The sequence below is a fragment of the Filicampus tigris genome, chromosome 1, assembly GCF_054856515.1.
Source record: "Filicampus tigris isolate MCC_2025a chromosome 1, RoL_Ftig_1.0, whole genome shotgun sequence".
In the NCBI taxonomy this organism is placed as follows: domain Eukaryota; kingdom Metazoa; phylum Chordata; class Actinopteri; order Syngnathiformes; family Syngnathidae; genus Filicampus; species Filicampus tigris.
Window position 1 is genome coordinate 14869051 of NC_141217.1, and position 18315 is coordinate 14887365.

General features: G+C 40.2%; 1 protein-coding gene across 1 annotated transcript; it reads left to right on the forward strand.

Annotated features, from left to right (window-relative positions):
* The first annotated feature begins 3780 nt into the window (after positions 1 to 3780).
* Positions 3781 to 16503, forward strand: bgnb (biglycan b). Its single transcript, XM_086043124.1, has 8 exons — positions 3781 to 3956; positions 9364 to 9625; positions 12922 to 13034; positions 13491 to 13704; positions 13790 to 13900; positions 14140 to 14233; positions 15135 to 15273; positions 15350 to 16503. The coding sequence occupies exons 2-8, from the start codon at positions 9379 to 9381 to the stop codon at positions 15545 to 15547; spliced, it is 1116 nt and encodes a 371-aa protein (XP_085899250.1). The 5' UTR covers positions 3781 to 3956; positions 9364 to 9378; the 3' UTR covers positions 15548 to 16503.
* Positions 16504 to 18315: the final 1812 nt, after the last annotated feature.

Genomic DNA, 18315 nt, shown 5'->3' on the forward strand with positions numbered 1-18315 from the left:
CCATTCTCCATAATTGTACAGTCATTTTGCCAACAGCGTATTACTGTTTAAGAAACTGCTCATTCTCATTTATGCAGCAGTCGCTGCGAATTTAAGCAGAGGCGAGGCGCTTCACACAAAAAAAGGACCAAAGTGTATTAGCACTCATTCCACTCTGATTTTCAATCCGCCAACCTCCTCGTTCGCGGCTTGTCACATTTGGGTATTTTCAAATCTGACAGGCTTGCCATCCTTCATAATGTGTGTGACAGTGCTGTTAAACCCACATCCCATCCAGCAGATGTTTAATTCATCATGGCCAACCCAAAGTTCACAAGAGAGCAGCATGGTGCTTTTAGTCTTAGATGCCGTGTATGTTTAGCTTCATATGTTTGTTAGGAGAGTAACTCAAACAGAGAAAGGCAGCTGAAAAATTCTGCCTTCGTGAATATAAAAAGTCTGCACACCCCCTATTAAAAGGCAAGTATTTTATGAATAATCAGAACTTCCCGTATTAATGTGACCTCTAACGTCTATAAAAAAACATATATATATATATATATATATATATATATATATATATATATATATATATATATATATATATATATATATATATATATATATATATATATATATATATATATATATATATCCATCTATCCATTATCTATACCACTTATCCTCACAAGGGTCGCGGGCGTGCTGGAGCATATCCCAGCTGTCATCGGGCAATAGGCAGGGGACACCCCAAACTGGTTGCCAGCCAATCGCAGGGCACACAGAAACAAACAACCGCACTCACAATCACACCTAGGGGCAATTTAGAGTGTACCTACCAAGCATGTTTTTGGAATGTGGGAGGAAACCGGAGTACCCGGAGAAAACCCATGCAGGCACGGGGAGAACATGCTCAGTGTCATCTATCTATCTATCTATCTATCTATCTATCTATCTATATATATATATATATATATATATATATATATATATATATATATATATATATATATATATATATATATATATATATATATATATATATATATATACCTCCATCCATCCATTATCTATACCTCTCATCATCACAAGGGTCGGGCAGGGAATGCAAGATAGTGTGTTTCCTCAAAATATTTCAAATGTAAACAACAATGAACATGTGGATTACTGTCATACAACGTTTTAAGACATTTTGCCCCATTCTTGTGTCATTTCCTGTTAAAAGGAACACATTTAACTCATACGCATTTACATTACACATATGAGTAATTCTGGGTTTGACTGAATATGATCACCCAAAGAGCAAACAAGCGGGTGCACTAATACACGGAGACCCAAGGGAGAGAGATAAATAAAGTTACATTTGGATGCCGTTCCCTCCAGCTCCAGACTAACACCATAATCATCGAAGCCACAGTAAGAGAGCAACAGAGTTGGATTTAAAAAAAACAAAACAAAACAGTGAAATACAACATGTGCCAGAAGCCACACAATGAGAGCTCGAGGAAGAATGCTGTCTGCAAAGGATTTCATCCAAAATCCATCCCTGCCAATCTCCCATCATAGCACCAGGCTGGCCTGCAACAGTGGATTGTCCACTGTAAGACAGGAACAGGAAGTCGCTGTTGAACTAGATAGTGAGGCTAAAAAATATGATGTGACATTCAAAAGGCCAGAGCGGTGCGCGCTCAGGGCCAATGTGTGGCTAGTTGAAAAATGTTTGTGTGGCTTCATATTGGACGAGGTGGGAAAATCTCCCATATGGTGCGGCTCGCCAAACTGCCTCATTCTGGGTGCTGGCAAACCACAGAGGAAATCGGGGAGCCAGTGGATGTGAATATTCATCCTGCAAGGACAAAATCAAAGAGAAAGCAGCGAGAAGTGTTAATCACCACTATCCCACATTTGATCCATCTTCTTAATGGAGCCTGGAGGTGACACCATGTCCTCTCCATGGATTAAAGTACGGTTAAACAACCATATAGGTTACTGCATGAGCAATTTAGACTAAGTAAAGCTACATTTTTTTTTTATCTTGAACTTGGATTTTGTTTGGCATTAGCTTACCCGACATCCCGTACATATCTGTATATATAATCTTACACATTATTTTCGAATGGCTGCTGACAGGTAATCGGAAATCAGCTTTAATTTAAAAAAAAAGTAAACATGATGTTGCGGATATTTGTGACAGCTTGACATGGGTGTCTTGTGTGCATGCGTGAGGAAGAGCACGGAAGACCCTCGAAGACCCTCGGCGTACATGTTTGAAAAGGTGTTTCCACCTGTACAAAGTTGACTGGTATGCATAAAAACAGTCTTCCTAAAGTAACAAACAAAGCACTTACTGTAAATACGCGTACCAGCCACAATATTACAGATCCGTTACCATTACAATATATACTGTATATCTAAAAATGCAACTACTAAGATCAATTACAATCTAATATCTAATGCATATTCTCACAGACTTCCTCCAGTGGCACACGGACAAATCATTGAATTAAATATTCAAGCTGTGCATAAACAACTTTAAATCGAGTAAAGCACATTTATCAAGTACAACTCAGTTGTATTTCAATTTAAGTACAATGTATGCACAGTACAATTTGCATTATATTTTATAGAAATGTTCAAACATTGATGTTGGTGTGATTTTTGTGCACGTTGTGCAATAAATTTTAATTGACTTACTATTTAAGAATGTTTAAGTACGCAGCTGTTTTCTAATGTTTGCCATTATAGTGAGCCAAGCATTTTTGGAGGTGAAAGTCCATATAAACAGCCTGAAAGCCACCGTTCTATAATATTGTACTTGATAAAAACCTACAGTAATAACATAATTTAATATGTTGTAAGAAAAACAACAACAACAAACGTTTTTGCTTCAATTCAGCGGACATTTTGCTGCTTCTTCTGGTGTAACTGCCATGGCCACCTGGGGGGGGGAGTATGATACAGACATATGGAAATGTGTGGCGCAGGTCCTCAATAGGCCACAGTAATATTGATCGTGCCTCACAGAGGATTAAGAATATATGCCTGTGAGAGTATTGTTATTTTATGTGTACATGTGTTGCTCCACCGTTTGTGCTCCTTCCATCCATCCATCCTTCCACTTTCCGAACCGCGTAAAATGTAATAATGCTGTGACACCGATGCTGTTCGTTAGCTGCTAGTCTATGGTGCTTTGCATTGTTTGATAGCATTCAGCTAATCAAAAACAAGGTTGTGTGTTCGTTTTAAATACGCCACATGCATTCCTCCTTGTTTTATGTTTAGTTTTTGACTAAACTTCCACTGGGAGTGGCCATAACACCTTTAAGGCTCTTTGTTTATCTATTTAAGAGTTGTTGACTGTATGCCAACCTGCTGATTGTTGTGTAATGAGTTGACTTGACTCCAATCGTCGCAGAACGTTTAAGTCCACTAACAATATCCTGTTATCCTTGTGTTTTAATTGTGTTTGTTTTAGGATTGTGCTTGTCTTGTTGACAGCAATCAGCACGCCATAGACAGACACGGAGTTCTACCATGGTGCTCATCAGTTTACAAGAAACATACTTAATGCTTTGGTATCTTAATCTATCACTGCGAAGACGCCCAGTCATCAATGTTGTCTTTTCTTGTTGGAAGGACTTCTAACTAGAAAACATTTTTGCCCCTACAACAGGAATCAAAGCAAAAGCGGTACTGCACTTCTCCTCCTCCCCCTCCTTTATCCCAAAAAAGGCGAGAAAGGAGGCTGTCTCGTTGACTTTATGGGCTGGAAGCCCTGGTTCGGCTCTCAGTGGCACACGGTGGTGGAGGAGCAGAGGCTGGATGTCAGAGGAACACATAGAAATACTGTAATAATCCCTGAATGTGATGAACATATAAAAACAATAATCTGCAGGATAATCTGACGCACAGAGGGAGGCAACGCTGTTCCACCTACTCTTGGAATTTGGAATTAATATCAGAGCTCTATTCAAAAGGTAGGGGATAATATTGTTGTTTTTTCAATTTGATGTAACATAATCCTCTAATTGTAACTTTTGTATCTGTTACCACTATCAGGCCTCCACAGGAATTTGGAACGGGTAAAATTAATGTAAACTATTTGGTTCTTGTCATCATTGAGAAGCAAGAGAGATTAAAGTACAACTTCTCTGCATGGTGCATTTCCTACAATTCAACAAATTGCTGTTTTTTTTTTTTTTTTTTTTTTCAAAAATCATATTCACAGGTGTCTCACAGTTTGGAGTACAAAAATACCTCTTACTTTGTTATTCTCTCTTTTTTTTTTTTGTAACTTCCCTCCAAAGGACTGCACTGTAATCATTTGCGTCCGATAAGACACTGGTCGGTGTCCTCGATAAAATCACTCGCATCTGCCTTTCAACCTTTATTCCACATTCATCCACACATAGTTGGCGCAATCTGTTCGTAAAGACAAAATAATAATGTTTGGAACTCACACATTCCCATCTGTGTTTCTTAAAATTGCCGCAGCCTTTTTTTCTCTTTACATATACATCTGTTGATGTTGTGTTCAGGTGTCACATGGGGAAGAATAAAAAAAGAAACACCGTCTCTCCCGGTGGCCCCTTCGGTCTTCTAGCCATGACCTCATGTCCACCGTATGAGCCAGTCATGCCATTGAGTCACCTTAACTGTGCAAAGACAGAGCAAACAGTGTGGTGGCACACTGGTCAGACACTGTAAATGAAACGTGTCTGTTTCCTGTCTCTTTACTGTCCCCGCTTATTAGACAGTCTGAGGCTTTCCCAACACACTCCCACAAGTGTGTCGCCATTCACCTGTCTCTCTCAGCATCCATCTCAAAGTCAAGTGTCCTCGGCGATAATACCACGAATAACCGCCAGCACTCCAAAGTACTTCCAATTGGGCTCATCTCACAGGCTGTTCTGGTTCTTTCGTATGAAGCTTCGCTCCCTGCAGCTTGCCACCACATCCAAGCTTGGCAGCCTCAGAGGAGCTGCCAAAAAGGCGTCCTTTTTTTAGGGGCAGCAGTCACCAAATTACAGCCGCTGGGGCACTTTACTCCACCCGGAGCCTGCTACAGGACCCGCCTAGCTCAGCCTGTGTGAGGAGGTGTGTGAAAAGAAGAGAACGATATCGAATGGAACAGAAGAAAACAGGCCTTGATTAGTCCCACATTGGGGAGATTTAAGTGTTACAGCAGTAAAGTGGACAGTAGCAACACCTGTCTATGCACATATTGATCAGATCAAGCAATAATAACGAGCAGCGTGAGCTGAAATAAATTCTAGTTAATGTAGATGTGACTTTGAACAAAAGGCAGCAAGAAGCAACAGCAACACTTTCCAGCCCAACCGTTTGTGTGTGTTGGACAAAATTGAGAGGTCAGCTCAACCAAGCCCGAATTTTTTTCCGGACTAAAACACCTTATCAAAGTGCATGCAAGTGGTGGTGAGTTTGGCCTCAGGGGAATACTTGTGAGTTTTAGGTTTGTGTTGTTCTAGCTTTATTGGATTGAATTTTATATTGGATTTCTGTTCAGAATAACACAGACTTGTTACAAAACACTTTCTGTAAACATCATAAAATTCCTTGGTCCAACCCAGGCCATGAATAGATTTTCTCGCCACATAACAATAAAAAGTCAAAGCTACAATTGGCACTTTGCGGTCACTTTGTCTGCCCGTGTGTTAATCACTTTTCAGCTTTGACGTGGCAGGTTTCCCTAAATTGGATAACCTAACCCTTTTGGATGACCTACAGGTATGGTAATATTAACTTACCGACACAACTAATAATGTTATTATGAACTGACTGACCCACCTACCAAAATCCACCCACACAAAAACACCCCTACCATATCTTACCTCCATCTGGACTTTCCATCCTCCCAGGGTAGGCGACCAATGACGTGGCAGCTTTTGCTTAGCTTCTGACCCAATCTTGACTGCGCTTCCACTCTGTATCTGCTGCTGGTTTGGCAACCGTGCCATAGAAAATTGGGAAAATGGCATCCTTTCTGAAACCTCAGCTGCTTGTGGTGTGGATGATACTCAGCTTTGATTCAAATGCAGCATATTATTTGCCTTGTGTGAGAGGATGAATGAGGCTACATTCTATATGCACTTTTGAGGAACCGAGAGGTAGAAAAACACTTCTCTGAAAGGCATTTGAAAAGTACCAACATTACCGTTTTTGGGCCACTTTCCTGACGTTTGAATCACATCACAAGTGATGAGTAGTGTGACAATGTGAGTTAAATGACAGGCCTTCACGTGATTCCCCTGACTCACCACAGTGGGCTGTAAGCCAGGGTGATTATACTTTTCACACAGGCGGCATATAGCCTAAAGAGATATTGAGCTTGACAAGGGAAAAACCTGCCAAGTGGGAATGACAACAATTTAATTTCAGATATTATTATAAAAATGTCTACATTCATGAATTGAAATTGAGTTTTTGCAGGAAGATACAGTGAGGAAATCTCTGTGGTTTGAAGAGAAAATAGGAATGTGGGATTCTTCCTGCACTTAGTTGGGGATGAAAATCACAATTTGTGTTGGGCTAAAAGCATGTGGATGTTTGAGAATTACAGACACACGCATTTTCCAAAAGAGCTTAACTGAGGCGTGGTCATGTGTGGTCAATTTATTGGTTTCATTTTGGACGGAGTTATATACGTATATGGCTCACTTGACATTAGTCCAATGTTTCATCAGCCAATTCCTATTTGTCTTGTGAGGAATAAATTCCCTGTCGGACCTCATAATTTACCCATCGGTGCCTAATTGTCTCATCGGTTTACATCTTATTTATTTATTTCACGTCTATTCTTTTTCCAGTTGTTGCTGGCTCCTTCTATTCTTCAGAATTAAACTGGATGTAGAGATGAGAGGAATAATTCATACAGAACAAATGATCACAGCCAGAGTGGCTGGAATAGTTAACAGTAGCCATGTTTCTTAACAAGTTCTTGCTTGCTTTTATTCCTTTCCATCTTTTATTCCTCTTTCCAATTCTTTTTCTTGTCAGCCAACATCGTACACCGCATCCCGACAAACGGCAGACAAATCATTGGTTTGACCATCGAAAACCCTCTGATTAGGGCGCACATTTTTAGATTGACAATATATTTGTGATGTCTCCCATAATTTTCAGCTGCACACGTTGCAGAAATTGTAGGTGTCTGTTGGTGTTGTGTTGCAGCTCTTCTCTGTGTGCCATTGTGCGATGCTGAATAAATGTGTCGTCGTGGCCGTGTCCCGCTGGCTTCATTCTTCTGACCAAGCCAAGGCCACGGCTGTTATTTCTTTGCTGCAAAACGGTATAATTTGGCTGCTATTTATATTGCAGGGAACGGTTTGCAAGGGCAGATCGGCTCCACGTCATGCAATATATTTTTTTCTTACTCATTTAAAGTTAAAAAAAAAGAACGAACTGTTATTTTGGCCTCCCATCTCACCATTCTTGCGAAGGTGGTTGTGGTGAACAGAAATCTAAAGATTTATTTTACTGACAAAGACATTGTTGTAAGAAGCCAAACTAATTAATTGCGCCCTAAATGAACCAAACATGCCTTGTAATAGAAAGTAGTGTGCAACAAAGTTTGTATATGCAAAGTACACAAAACAGTAGCATGCTATATGTGTTAGGGCTGGTACACCAATGATATAAAACACATAAGTACCGTAAACCGGTGAAAATCTTATCCTCTTATGGCATGCCAGTGATTTAGCTTAATGATTTAAAGCAGTGGTGCAATAACTTTTTACTCCCAGTACTACTCCACCAAAAAAAAAAAAAAAACTTGGCGCCCAAAGTGTCACCATAATGACCAACATTAAAATACAGCATCAAAAATGAGACCGAGGTTTGATGCCCAAGAAGTATATTTAATAATATTGTAAGCCACTGTATCATTATGCAGTTCGCTTCAGTATAGGAGAATAGGAAAAAACCATATACTTAAATCACGGCTCAATTAAAATGTTTAAAAAAAAGCAAACCTCAATTAACGTTTAAAAACTCTCATAAAGATTATATGCAAATGATTCGAATTTAAAAGTTAAATACAACTGAGCTGTACCTGGGCAGTGATTCTTTCATGCACCACTAGAGGGTACCTGTGTACTACTAGTGGTAATGGTACCACACTGAAAATTACGGATTTAAATGATATACATACTGTATAATGATACAAATGCTATAGTTGTTATATTGAACATAGTAAATATACTTCATAAAGTTGCAATTATAATAAACCCCAAAAGTCACAAAATGTCATGTACCGTAAAATCACGTGAACAAAACCTACCCGTGTAGAATACACCACCTGTTGGAACTATTGAGTGTATTTATTTATTTATTTATCTACCCCAAATTGCTATGTTATCATCCCTCTGATACTTGTCAGTGCCACCACTTGATGTTGAATATGTTGCAAACCAGAAGGAGCTGCTGGTGCGGATGGCATGCAGGCTCAGGCTGTTGGCACCAGTTCCAGCAGTTTATGGAATTACGCGGCTGTGGATGAGAAAATCAGTTCACACGACAATGCTTACGAGCTGCGCTTTGCTTCATTGGATTAGCATTGATGCTAACGAGCAACACTTTCAGCACTGGGGTCACTCTTAAATTTCTAGGGATTTAGACAAATTGGGTGTTTGTCAAATCAGCACAGGCAGAATAAATCAAGTCAACACATACCCTCACATGCTTGTAGATCTCATGTGCAGTCTGACATAAGCTTTTGCTGACTTGCTAGAAGAGAAGAACACAAACACTTGCACTTGCTCTTGGCCTGTTTCCTCCGTGAATGAATTGCATCTTTGTAAGGCTGCACCGTTGCAATAATTTCCACCTCCAAAGCCACGAAGAGACCTGACCTCAGCTCGGTGTGCAGGAAGCAGACGCCGGCATTTTGTGGTTGCAGTGGCTTCGCTTCCCCGAATGGATTATTGGGTCCCTCTTGGTGCAGTGTAAACTTCTGAGATGTGTACTTTAGATTCATCAGACTGTATCATATTATTACAAAGTGCGTTAATCACTATACTTAGCTCACCAAGCACCAGCTATCATTGACCTGTTAGAAGGCAAAGTGAAAAACATTTGCTGTTGGCTTACCTCTCGCCGTCTTTGGGTGGGAACACGTTCATTTTAGGTCATGTGAACATGTTAGCCGTGTACACAGTGTGATGTGTCTATGGAGCTGCATGATTTGACCTTTTTTTTGTTATTATATATTAGAAATGCGTCTTCAAATGAAAAAACACAAATACAGATCGAATAAAAACAGGTCAACAAAGCCAGGTCAAACCTTTATGAAACGTTAGCGCTGACTTCTTTGTAATATATCAAATTCTGCTCCTCTTCATTTGACTTTGTCTGTTTTCTTTTAAGGTGTCCCAAACAAAGATGCAGTCCTGCTGTTCCTTCCTGCTATTACTATGCGTGGCCCAGCTGCTATCGCCGTCCGCTGCCCTGCCGTTCGAGCAGAAAGGCTTCTGGGATTTTGCCTTGGACAGTCTGGACATTGACATGAAGGCCATGATGAAGGATGAGGAAGAAGGATCAGCCATTGAAGAGTTGCCCCCTCCTGACATGCCCACATGCCCCTTCGGCTGCCAGTGTCGACTCAAAGTGGTCCAGTGCTCTGACCTCGGTCAGTGAGTGTGTTTGTGTGAGTGAGTGAGTAAGTGTGTGTATTTGTGTTGTGGGGACATGGGGGGGTTATAACAAGGAAATCTAGCTGTGATACTTGTCAACACAAAATGTGCAATGTTTTCAAACGGGCCCATGGGAATGATGAGCGAAACACAACTGAGTCACACGCTGACTGAAAGTCTGAGCGTTGCATGACTCTCACAACTCCAGAAAGCAAAGACGTCTTTTGTTCTAATATCAAACCGATTTATCCCTTGGGTAAGTGTATTTTGACTAGGGAAGGCATCTCTTTCAGGGATTCTCTGTTCCAGATTCTGAGTAAAGATACTGAGTGGGAAATGAGGAAAATAAGTGGAGCTTTGATGGGAACTGGAGGAAGTTGAAAGTCAAATGAGTGAATGATTGAGGGTAGCGGAGAGAAAAACAGTATGGTCTTGGACAAATAAGAGACACTCACAGTATATAATGGGAGTAGACATGTCCAGGTCAATGGGTTCTTCCAAGAATTTAGTGGGAAAGTGTAGTGCTCAGTTTGACCGAAGATAAATCAAATCCAATTGGACCTGTTGGTTTTTAAAGACATTTCACTTAAAAACGAAAACATATCTTCATACTCTACTTCCCTTTTGGATTCAAATTGCAATGACTTCAACGATCTGAAGATGTCCAGATGCTTTCACTTTAACATTTGGATGACCATAACCAAGATAAAAGACATTATGTTCAAACCATTTCCATCACAATGGTTAATCCGCGTACAATATACTCCAGAACCACCACTTTTCAGGAAACAAAAAAACAAACCATGTTTGTCAAGCTATTACCATTCCATTGTCAAAGAGAGCAAGTCATTTCCAACACGTGAATTGGTCAATAATTTGTAAAAATTACATACCCACGTGGGGTCTGACCAATAGTATTGATTTGCGAAAAAATATGAAATTGACCAAATTTGGACATGTGACGTTATCTATAAGCAGAGCCGGGCATTTTACAAAAATGTGTCTGCAGTCGTGGTAACCTTCCGCCGTCCGTCTATCCGCCTTTTTGTCCAGCCGGACCAAATATCAATCACTATAGGCCGGTCCGCCTCTGATATTAAAGGGGCTTCCGTTAGCGTTTCCGTCTACCAACTTGGACCAACTTCTACTAGCGTCTCCGACCCCACCCACACCCGATATTTGAAACAAAACACTCACCGTGGCATGGAAGCTATTTTTTTAAGTTTCCCGTTTATTTCCGAGAAAATGGGCGTCCGTCATAGGCGGACCGGTCCGTCACATAGGCGGAATGCCCAGCTCTGTCTATAAGCATTACTTTAGGTAGGATCACAGGTCAGCGTTTGATTCAGAAGAGATGGGAACACATTTTTTTAAATGAATGAAAAAAGTCAAAATGATGAATCAGTCAAAATTCCCAATGAAACTCCATAAAACATGACGTTCATCCCATCAGCTCCTGAATGAATGATTCTCAAATTTTTCCAATTTAAATTTGAATCTCACTGTTGCTTGGACCAAAAATACTGTAATCTGCCATATACACAGGTATGAAGCTCCTCAACGTTCTCCTAGTTTCTGTTTCGACATAATGGTTCTGTTGATTCATCACTTTGTGAACTCTCTGTATTTACTGTGGAGCCCTGGTGTTTCTGCAGAGGATAAATGTGGAAGCATATAATTTCCTGAATGCTTATTTAGAACAGATGTGTGTTCGGCAGTGGCGTCTGTCTCCTCTCCGTGTGCATCTCCACACGATGTTGAGTATTTGTCTGGAGGGGCGCTGGGGTTTGACAAGGTGCCAGTTTTGTCAGTTTGTGGTGAAGCCTTTACGCTGTGTGGTTTTACGGGTGAAAACTGCGGTTTGGGGTTTTAGGTCGCTGGAGATGAATTTTGATCGGTGTGCTTCTCGAATGTTTCTTCAACTTAGTTTATACGGACTATTAAGTTTGATGCTGCATTCCACGTTTGAAGCTGCTCTGGCACAGATAAACATTTTTTTCTTCAACTCACCTGATAAGATTACACTGCCGGAGCACCCCATTAGTCAGAAACATTTATGAACATATTGGAAATACCGGTATAATACAAAATTGCATTTACTTTCGGGTTAAAGCCAGCTTGCAACTTGAATCCTTCTCAGTACTGCTTACGTGGATTTGAACCGAAACTGGACAGCAGTGCGATGTTCGATCCCTGGTGGTGAAAGGGAGGGTGCGGCTGGTTCCAGCCAAAGCCGTATCTAAACTTAACTCTGAACGGACAGCTGTGGCTGGTAGATGTGGTTGGTGGAATGCCGGATCCCGATGGGACAGCTGGTACGAGCTGCCAAGCTGACCTGCTTGCATCATACACGCGGTCCAGATGAGGTTCGCTTGAGCAACTGACTGAATTTGATACACACACATGCACTTTTCTTTGTGATGTGGTTAACGATCAAGTCAACACAATGCCATTCAACTCAAATGTTGAGGCAAAGGTGTATTTCTAAACATCTGAATATTCAAGGGGTTAATAGAGTATAACATAGTGGTGCCTTGAGACATATTTATGTGCAGTAAATATAGTCAGTGATGGTGTCGTGGTACATTTGCATGACTTCAGTGCAGGTCGTGTGACTTTACTTACAGTACATCGTGACAGTCAATGGTTATTTGTCTCTATATGTGCCCTTGGATTGCTTTCTTAACAAATCATGGTGTCACTGATGTCATCAACTGCACTTTGTTACTGTTTCGTGTACTTATTTTTTTCTATTGCAGCTGGAACAAGACACTTAAATGGTCAAGTGCTAACTTCAGCACACACGCGATAACGCACAACCGACAGAGTGCCAGCTTGTGCTGTTTCCTTTTCATTTAACAGAAGCTTGGTTACTGATGGTACTTATTAAATCGCCGTCTTTGTGACTTTGATTTAATGAAGACCAGACGGAAAACATCTGGTGTGTGTATGTGTGTGTATGCAAGTGTGCATGTCTTTATAAGCATCCAACCAGTTACGTGCTACTTTGACGTCTGTGAGTGACCTCCATGGTTGTGCCTACGTCCATCTCTCATTAAAATAATGAGTCAGAAACCCAAAGCGCTCATTTGACATTGTGTGGCACTGTGACTGGTTTAATTCGCAGGCCTTTAAAACACACCAACTCTTTATTTTCTTTACCTTTAAGTCTGGATATCATAAGTGGTGGCACAGTGAACTCAAACCATCTTTTAAGGCTTTTGCTTCACAAGTTACCCGTGGAAGTGTTTAATGGACTGTGGCTCCCTTCTGTGTTTATGTTGGTCTCCAGGTCTGAGTGAGGTGCCAAGTAATATTCCTCCTGACACCAGGTTCCTGGATCTTCAGAACAACCATATCACCGAGCTGAGAGAGAATGACTTCAAGGGCCTCACCAATTTATATGTAAGACAATCATGCAGTCAGGTCGCATTTACATTGAGCTCTGCTGGTTGTGTCACGACTCACCTTATACTGGCTTCATCGCTAGTATGAAATATCATGAAGAACCTCCACTTCCTAGGAGAATTAGATTTCTGTGTTTTAAATGTCCTATAGACTACACCTTTTCTGTGACAGCTTAAATTGTGTTAAAAAATGAGGTCTAAGGCCAAATAAGAGTTATCAACCTCACACTATTTCTTCTCATTTTGGAGAGAGTAAAACTGACCAATACTGGCAGACCAAATATTATGCAAAAAGCTCTTTTTTGGATTCATTACATCAGTCCTAGTCTGTCTCTCTATGTTTCAGGTGGAGAACTATTCATCTTGATGAATTCCCACATTGTGTAGAGAAGACAGGACATTGTTTTCTATTGACTATTTGGGCTCTACCACTTAACTGATTTGCTTTTCACAGGGATTATCTCTGAGGAACAACTACATCTCCAAGGTCCACCCCAGAGCATTCATTCCTCTACAGAGCATGCAGAAGCTTTACTTCTCCAAGAATCTGCTGACCTCTATCCCCAAGAACTTGCCTGCCTCCTTGGTGGAGATCAGGATCCACGAGAACCGCATCAGGAAGGTGCAATCTGGCGCCTTCTCAGGACTGGGCAACATGAACTGCTTAGGTCAAAGATCCCAAATACAACTCTCCGTTATCCACTGGGGCACTCATCATTAAAGAGTCTTGACGTTCTGTCGTCTCTCTTGCAGAGATGGGAGCAAACCCCATCCAGAACAGTGGTTTTGAGCCTGGTGCCTTCAAGGGTCTGAAACTGAACTTTTTGCGCATATCAGACAGCAGACTGACTGGCGTGCCCAAAGGTATATGCTCTCTGTGACTGACAGGCAAAATATGTTTATGATAGAGTCATCCTGTGGAAACAGTTACAGCGTTTCAATTGTAGGTATTGTTGACTCACAGTTTTCAGGTTTTTAGGTTTTACCTTTGAGCATGATGAAGCATAGTCAATTCAACCATACTCAAACAGCTATGGAAAATGTATTTCTGGCAATTTCACTGGAGTCTGTCAGAGACAATGTTTGTTTTTTCCCCCATTCAGATCTACCTGAGAGTCTTCATGAGCTTCATCTTGACCACAATGAGATCCAAGCTGTGGAACTGGAGGACCTGAAACGCTACAAGAACCTGTACAGGTAACCTCCAGAAACAGGCATTTAAAACTTTTTGAACAATATCAGCATAAAACAAAAAGTTGGGAAATGTATATTTTTTGGTATATCTCAGTATTTAACAGTCATTGCCATTAGATTGACTTGAAAGGAATGCACATTTGTGGGATAGGCAGCACAAGTGAGTATAAGTACAAGAATTATATGTTCAGTGATAAATCCAGATTCTGCCCAAGGAATTGCGCACCAATGAATTGAATGACACCTTTTTAGTGGAGGCAGTGTTTTCATTTAAGACAATTCAGACAGATGAACTGCTTGCCCCCACACAGCAATGTTTTTGAGAGACTACCTCCAGAATTTTGGAGAACAAAAGAATAGAGTAGCCTGCCAACAGTCCTTACCTCAAGCCTATATAGAACACTTGTGGGATCATACTGAATTTGCACATAAATAATCTACCAAAACACAACTGTGAATTTTTGGTTTTATGTTTATGTTCTCCTTTGTTATTTCGACAGGCTTGACCACTTTGGAGAAAGAATGAGAGCATGTCAGTAGGGATTTTGCTGGTTTGTGTGTGTGTTTGATGTTTACTGTAATACTAAACACAAAACAAAGGGAATTACACTCTGTGTATTTAACCGTACACCAGAATGAACAGCACAAGGCCCAATGAATAATCATGATGCGCAAACTGTTTATTTACATTTTATTCATTTTTTTTTTTTTTTTTTTAATTACAGTATGTTTTCATTAAGTACAATACTTTAGTGTGCTATTTGTTCGATTTAAAAAAAACATGTTTTCGAAACGCCAATTTTTTTGTTTGGTGTTTTTGCGGTGCCGTACAGGGTAATAGCAAGCTGCATCAACAGTAACACAATTAAGGTACAATTTACACCCCTACTCCCTTTTGCTCCAGGTTGGGTCTTAGTTTCAATCACATCCGTAACATAGAGGGTGGAAGTCTTGCCTTCGTATCGAGGCTGAGAGAGCTGCACCTGGACAACAATCGTCTCTCCACTGTTCCCAAAGGCCTCCCAGATATGAAATACTTACAGGTGGGTCTACACCAACCATCAGCCATGTCATGTTTTTGCAAGGACATGCCACAAGTGTTCTACTTTTCCTCTCAAGGTGGTGTACCTCCATAATAACAACATCGGCAAGGTGGATTTGAATGCCTTCTGTCCCAAAGGAGCGGGAATGAAGAGAGCTTTCTACCATGGCATCAGTCTCTTCTCCAACCCTGTCAACTACTGGGAGGTGCAGCCCGCAACATTCCGCTGCGTCAGCAGCCGAATGGCCGTCCAGTTTGGAAACTACAAGAAGTAGAGGAGGGGGTTTGCTCGGGGATGCAGAGTATGGGGGGCAAATGATGGAGAAATGAAGGAGACAATTTAAATTAATAAACGTTCAAAATATTTTAAGAAATTGACATTTTCTTGAATAATAGTTTTTCTTTGAGGGGAGGGAAGCGGATAAAATAGGTGGCCAGCATAAATCTTGAGAGAGAGTTAAAGTTAAACTTTGAGTTTCTGTTTTACAGTCGAGAGGATAATTCTGGGAAGAATATTAGGCCCGATTCAAAATAGAAAAAATAAAAGAAAATCCCCCTTGCACATTGTCTTTTTTGTGATTAAAGTTTTGCTTTTGTATTAGAATTACCCCCCAAAAAACAGAAAAGCCACATTATAGATTTTTACGAAGAAACGTTTGCTTTTTATGACTTTGAGTGTTTGTACTATGGGAGAGTTGCTCAGGTCTTTTAAATTCAGCAACACTTGATGTTGCTCTTTCTCACCATCTTGCAAGTAAAAACAAATGTCTTGCAGAAACGTAGACACTAATTCAAGTTTAGGTGGTTCAGTAATGTGTTTTCTTTTGACTTGGGGTTCACTTGACTGAGCGGCCTCTTCTCAACAGTGAACGTGTTTTATATTGACCTGAATGAACCTCCAGCCTGTCTGTGTCAAATGACTCTCTTGTGCCTTTTATCTCTATTTCGCTGTCTGTAAGTAGTCCTTGAGGGGGCACTGAAGTCGTGGGGGTGTGCCCCATTTAGAACAACACAAACACCAGCTTTGCTTACGGACTCTAAAAAGTATTGTGTACACATAGTGCTGCAAACTAAAGTAGTGTTGATGCATTGTTTTGCACAGTTTTTGCTCACTTTCTCTCTGCTTGGTAACGCAAAAGCGCTTTTACCATAGACATGTTGTCATCTCCACTCTGTAATCTGACAAGCTACTGCTGCATGTGAATAAAGACATTTCGAAATGCTGCATTAAGCCAGAGAGCAACCGCTGGGTCCAATATCATATTGCAGAAATATTAAACAAGGGGAACATTTCATAGAACGAATCAACCGCATTCTATTATTATCATATCAGTATAACTGTTATTATTTTAATTGTTAGATTGTTACAGAAGCTGTCATTGGGTCCTTATTGGAGTTTACACATACTGGCTTGAACACATGAATCTGTCGTCAATTTAAATCATATCTTATGTTTAATGGTGCTATATGTACATTTTTTTCCAGTGTAAACCTTCACAGATTATTACCAACACAACAGAATGCAAATAAATTATGTCAAAGATGTCTATGTGCCATTTTGCCACGATAGGTCTATCAATTGAAGTCAATACTTATCCACACCCTCAATTCACCATTCCTTCATCTTAATTTCCATCCATCCATCCATCCATCCATCCATCCATCCATCCATCCATCCATCCATCCATCCGCCCGCCCGCCCGTCCGTCCATCCATCCATCTGCCCGCCCGCCCGTCCCTCCGTCCATCCATCCATCCATCCATCCATCCATCCATCCATCCATCCATCCATCCGCCCGCCCAACCCCATCCATCCATCCATCCAAAAAAACCAAAATGAAAAAACATTACTTTTTTTCATTATATAATAAAAATGTAATTTCTTTAGGTACATGTTAAATGTCACAATACTATCGATATCTCTATAGTCAACATTCATATCGCATATAGCATGTTTTTCCAATATCGTCGAGCCCAAAACTGTAGCCATATATCATACATTAAATGGTTTTCTGTCGCACTAAAATATATATTGTAATATAGCACTGCTCTATTTGTGACCTTTACAAGTTAGGTACAAGAAAAAATACAACCTTTTAAATCCCATACCAATCAGATGAAATTTCCATGATCGGCCCCGATTTCCTATCGGGTAATCGAACCACCCTACTATATATACTGGGACATCAGAAATGTACCCATTCAACCATTTTAAAAAAGCCATGTCGTATGTACTGTACATTTAGGTTCAATGGACTAATGTAGAATCAATATTGCAAATATTGAATTTCACTACCATTGTTGAACAACAAATGATTTGTCAATGCTGATGTTAATACATATAATGAGTGCAGTATCCAGTCTCCCCTTAGTCCAGCATGAAAGGGTAAACCTGCAGCCCATAGGCACATACTGTATATCAAACAAAGTATTCCCCCTGACCTACTTTGGACAATTCAGCATATGGATTTAGTGCAGCTAATTACCACTGGAGCAAGAAAATATGGCATTTTACGTCAGTACAATGTTAAGCTTCCTGACCCAGTAAAACAAACTGGGTCAGGAAAGCAAATGTAACTTGTATGTAAATTTGGCAGGGTTGTTAACAACATTTGGTTACTAGAGCCCATGCGGCCCACTCAGTTCATTAATCAAGCCTAAGGATTGTTATTGTCAATAGTTCTGTAATATACTGTATGTTTAATTATTTTTTCTTTAAAATTGAATTTAAATTGTTGAATTAATTTCTTTAAAATTGGTCCATTGAAATGTATTTTTATAAATGTATCTAATTAAATAATTGGTTAATTGATTTGTTGAAAATAATATTTAAATAACAGTAAAATAAAAACAACAATATATCCTCATTATTTTATTATCGTTCATGCATTTGTTATACTAGAGATCGGGTTAGAGTTAGGGAGCTGAAGTTAGTTATTAGGTCAGCTATTTAGTTTTGTAAATGCCTCAAAGACAACCCAAGCAAACATTTTATACATACCTGTGAGAAATAGAGAACAGAGCGATGGAGGTTTGGTCGCCG

Excerpts from the sequence above, each read along its gene's own strand:
- bgnb (XM_086043124.1), top strand. The coding sequence starts at position 9,379 with ATGCAGTCCTGCTGTTCCTTCCTGCTATTACTATGCGTGGCCCAGCTG. Across the intron at positions 9,626-12,921 it reads GGTCCAGTGCTCTGACCTCG|GTCTGAGTGAGGTGCCAAGT; the intron begins GTCAGTGAGTGT and ends GTTGGTCTCCAG. Across the intron at positions 13,035-13,490 it reads AGGGCCTCACCAATTTATAT|GGATTATCTCTGAGGAACAA; the intron begins GTAAGACAATCA and ends TGCTTTTCACAG.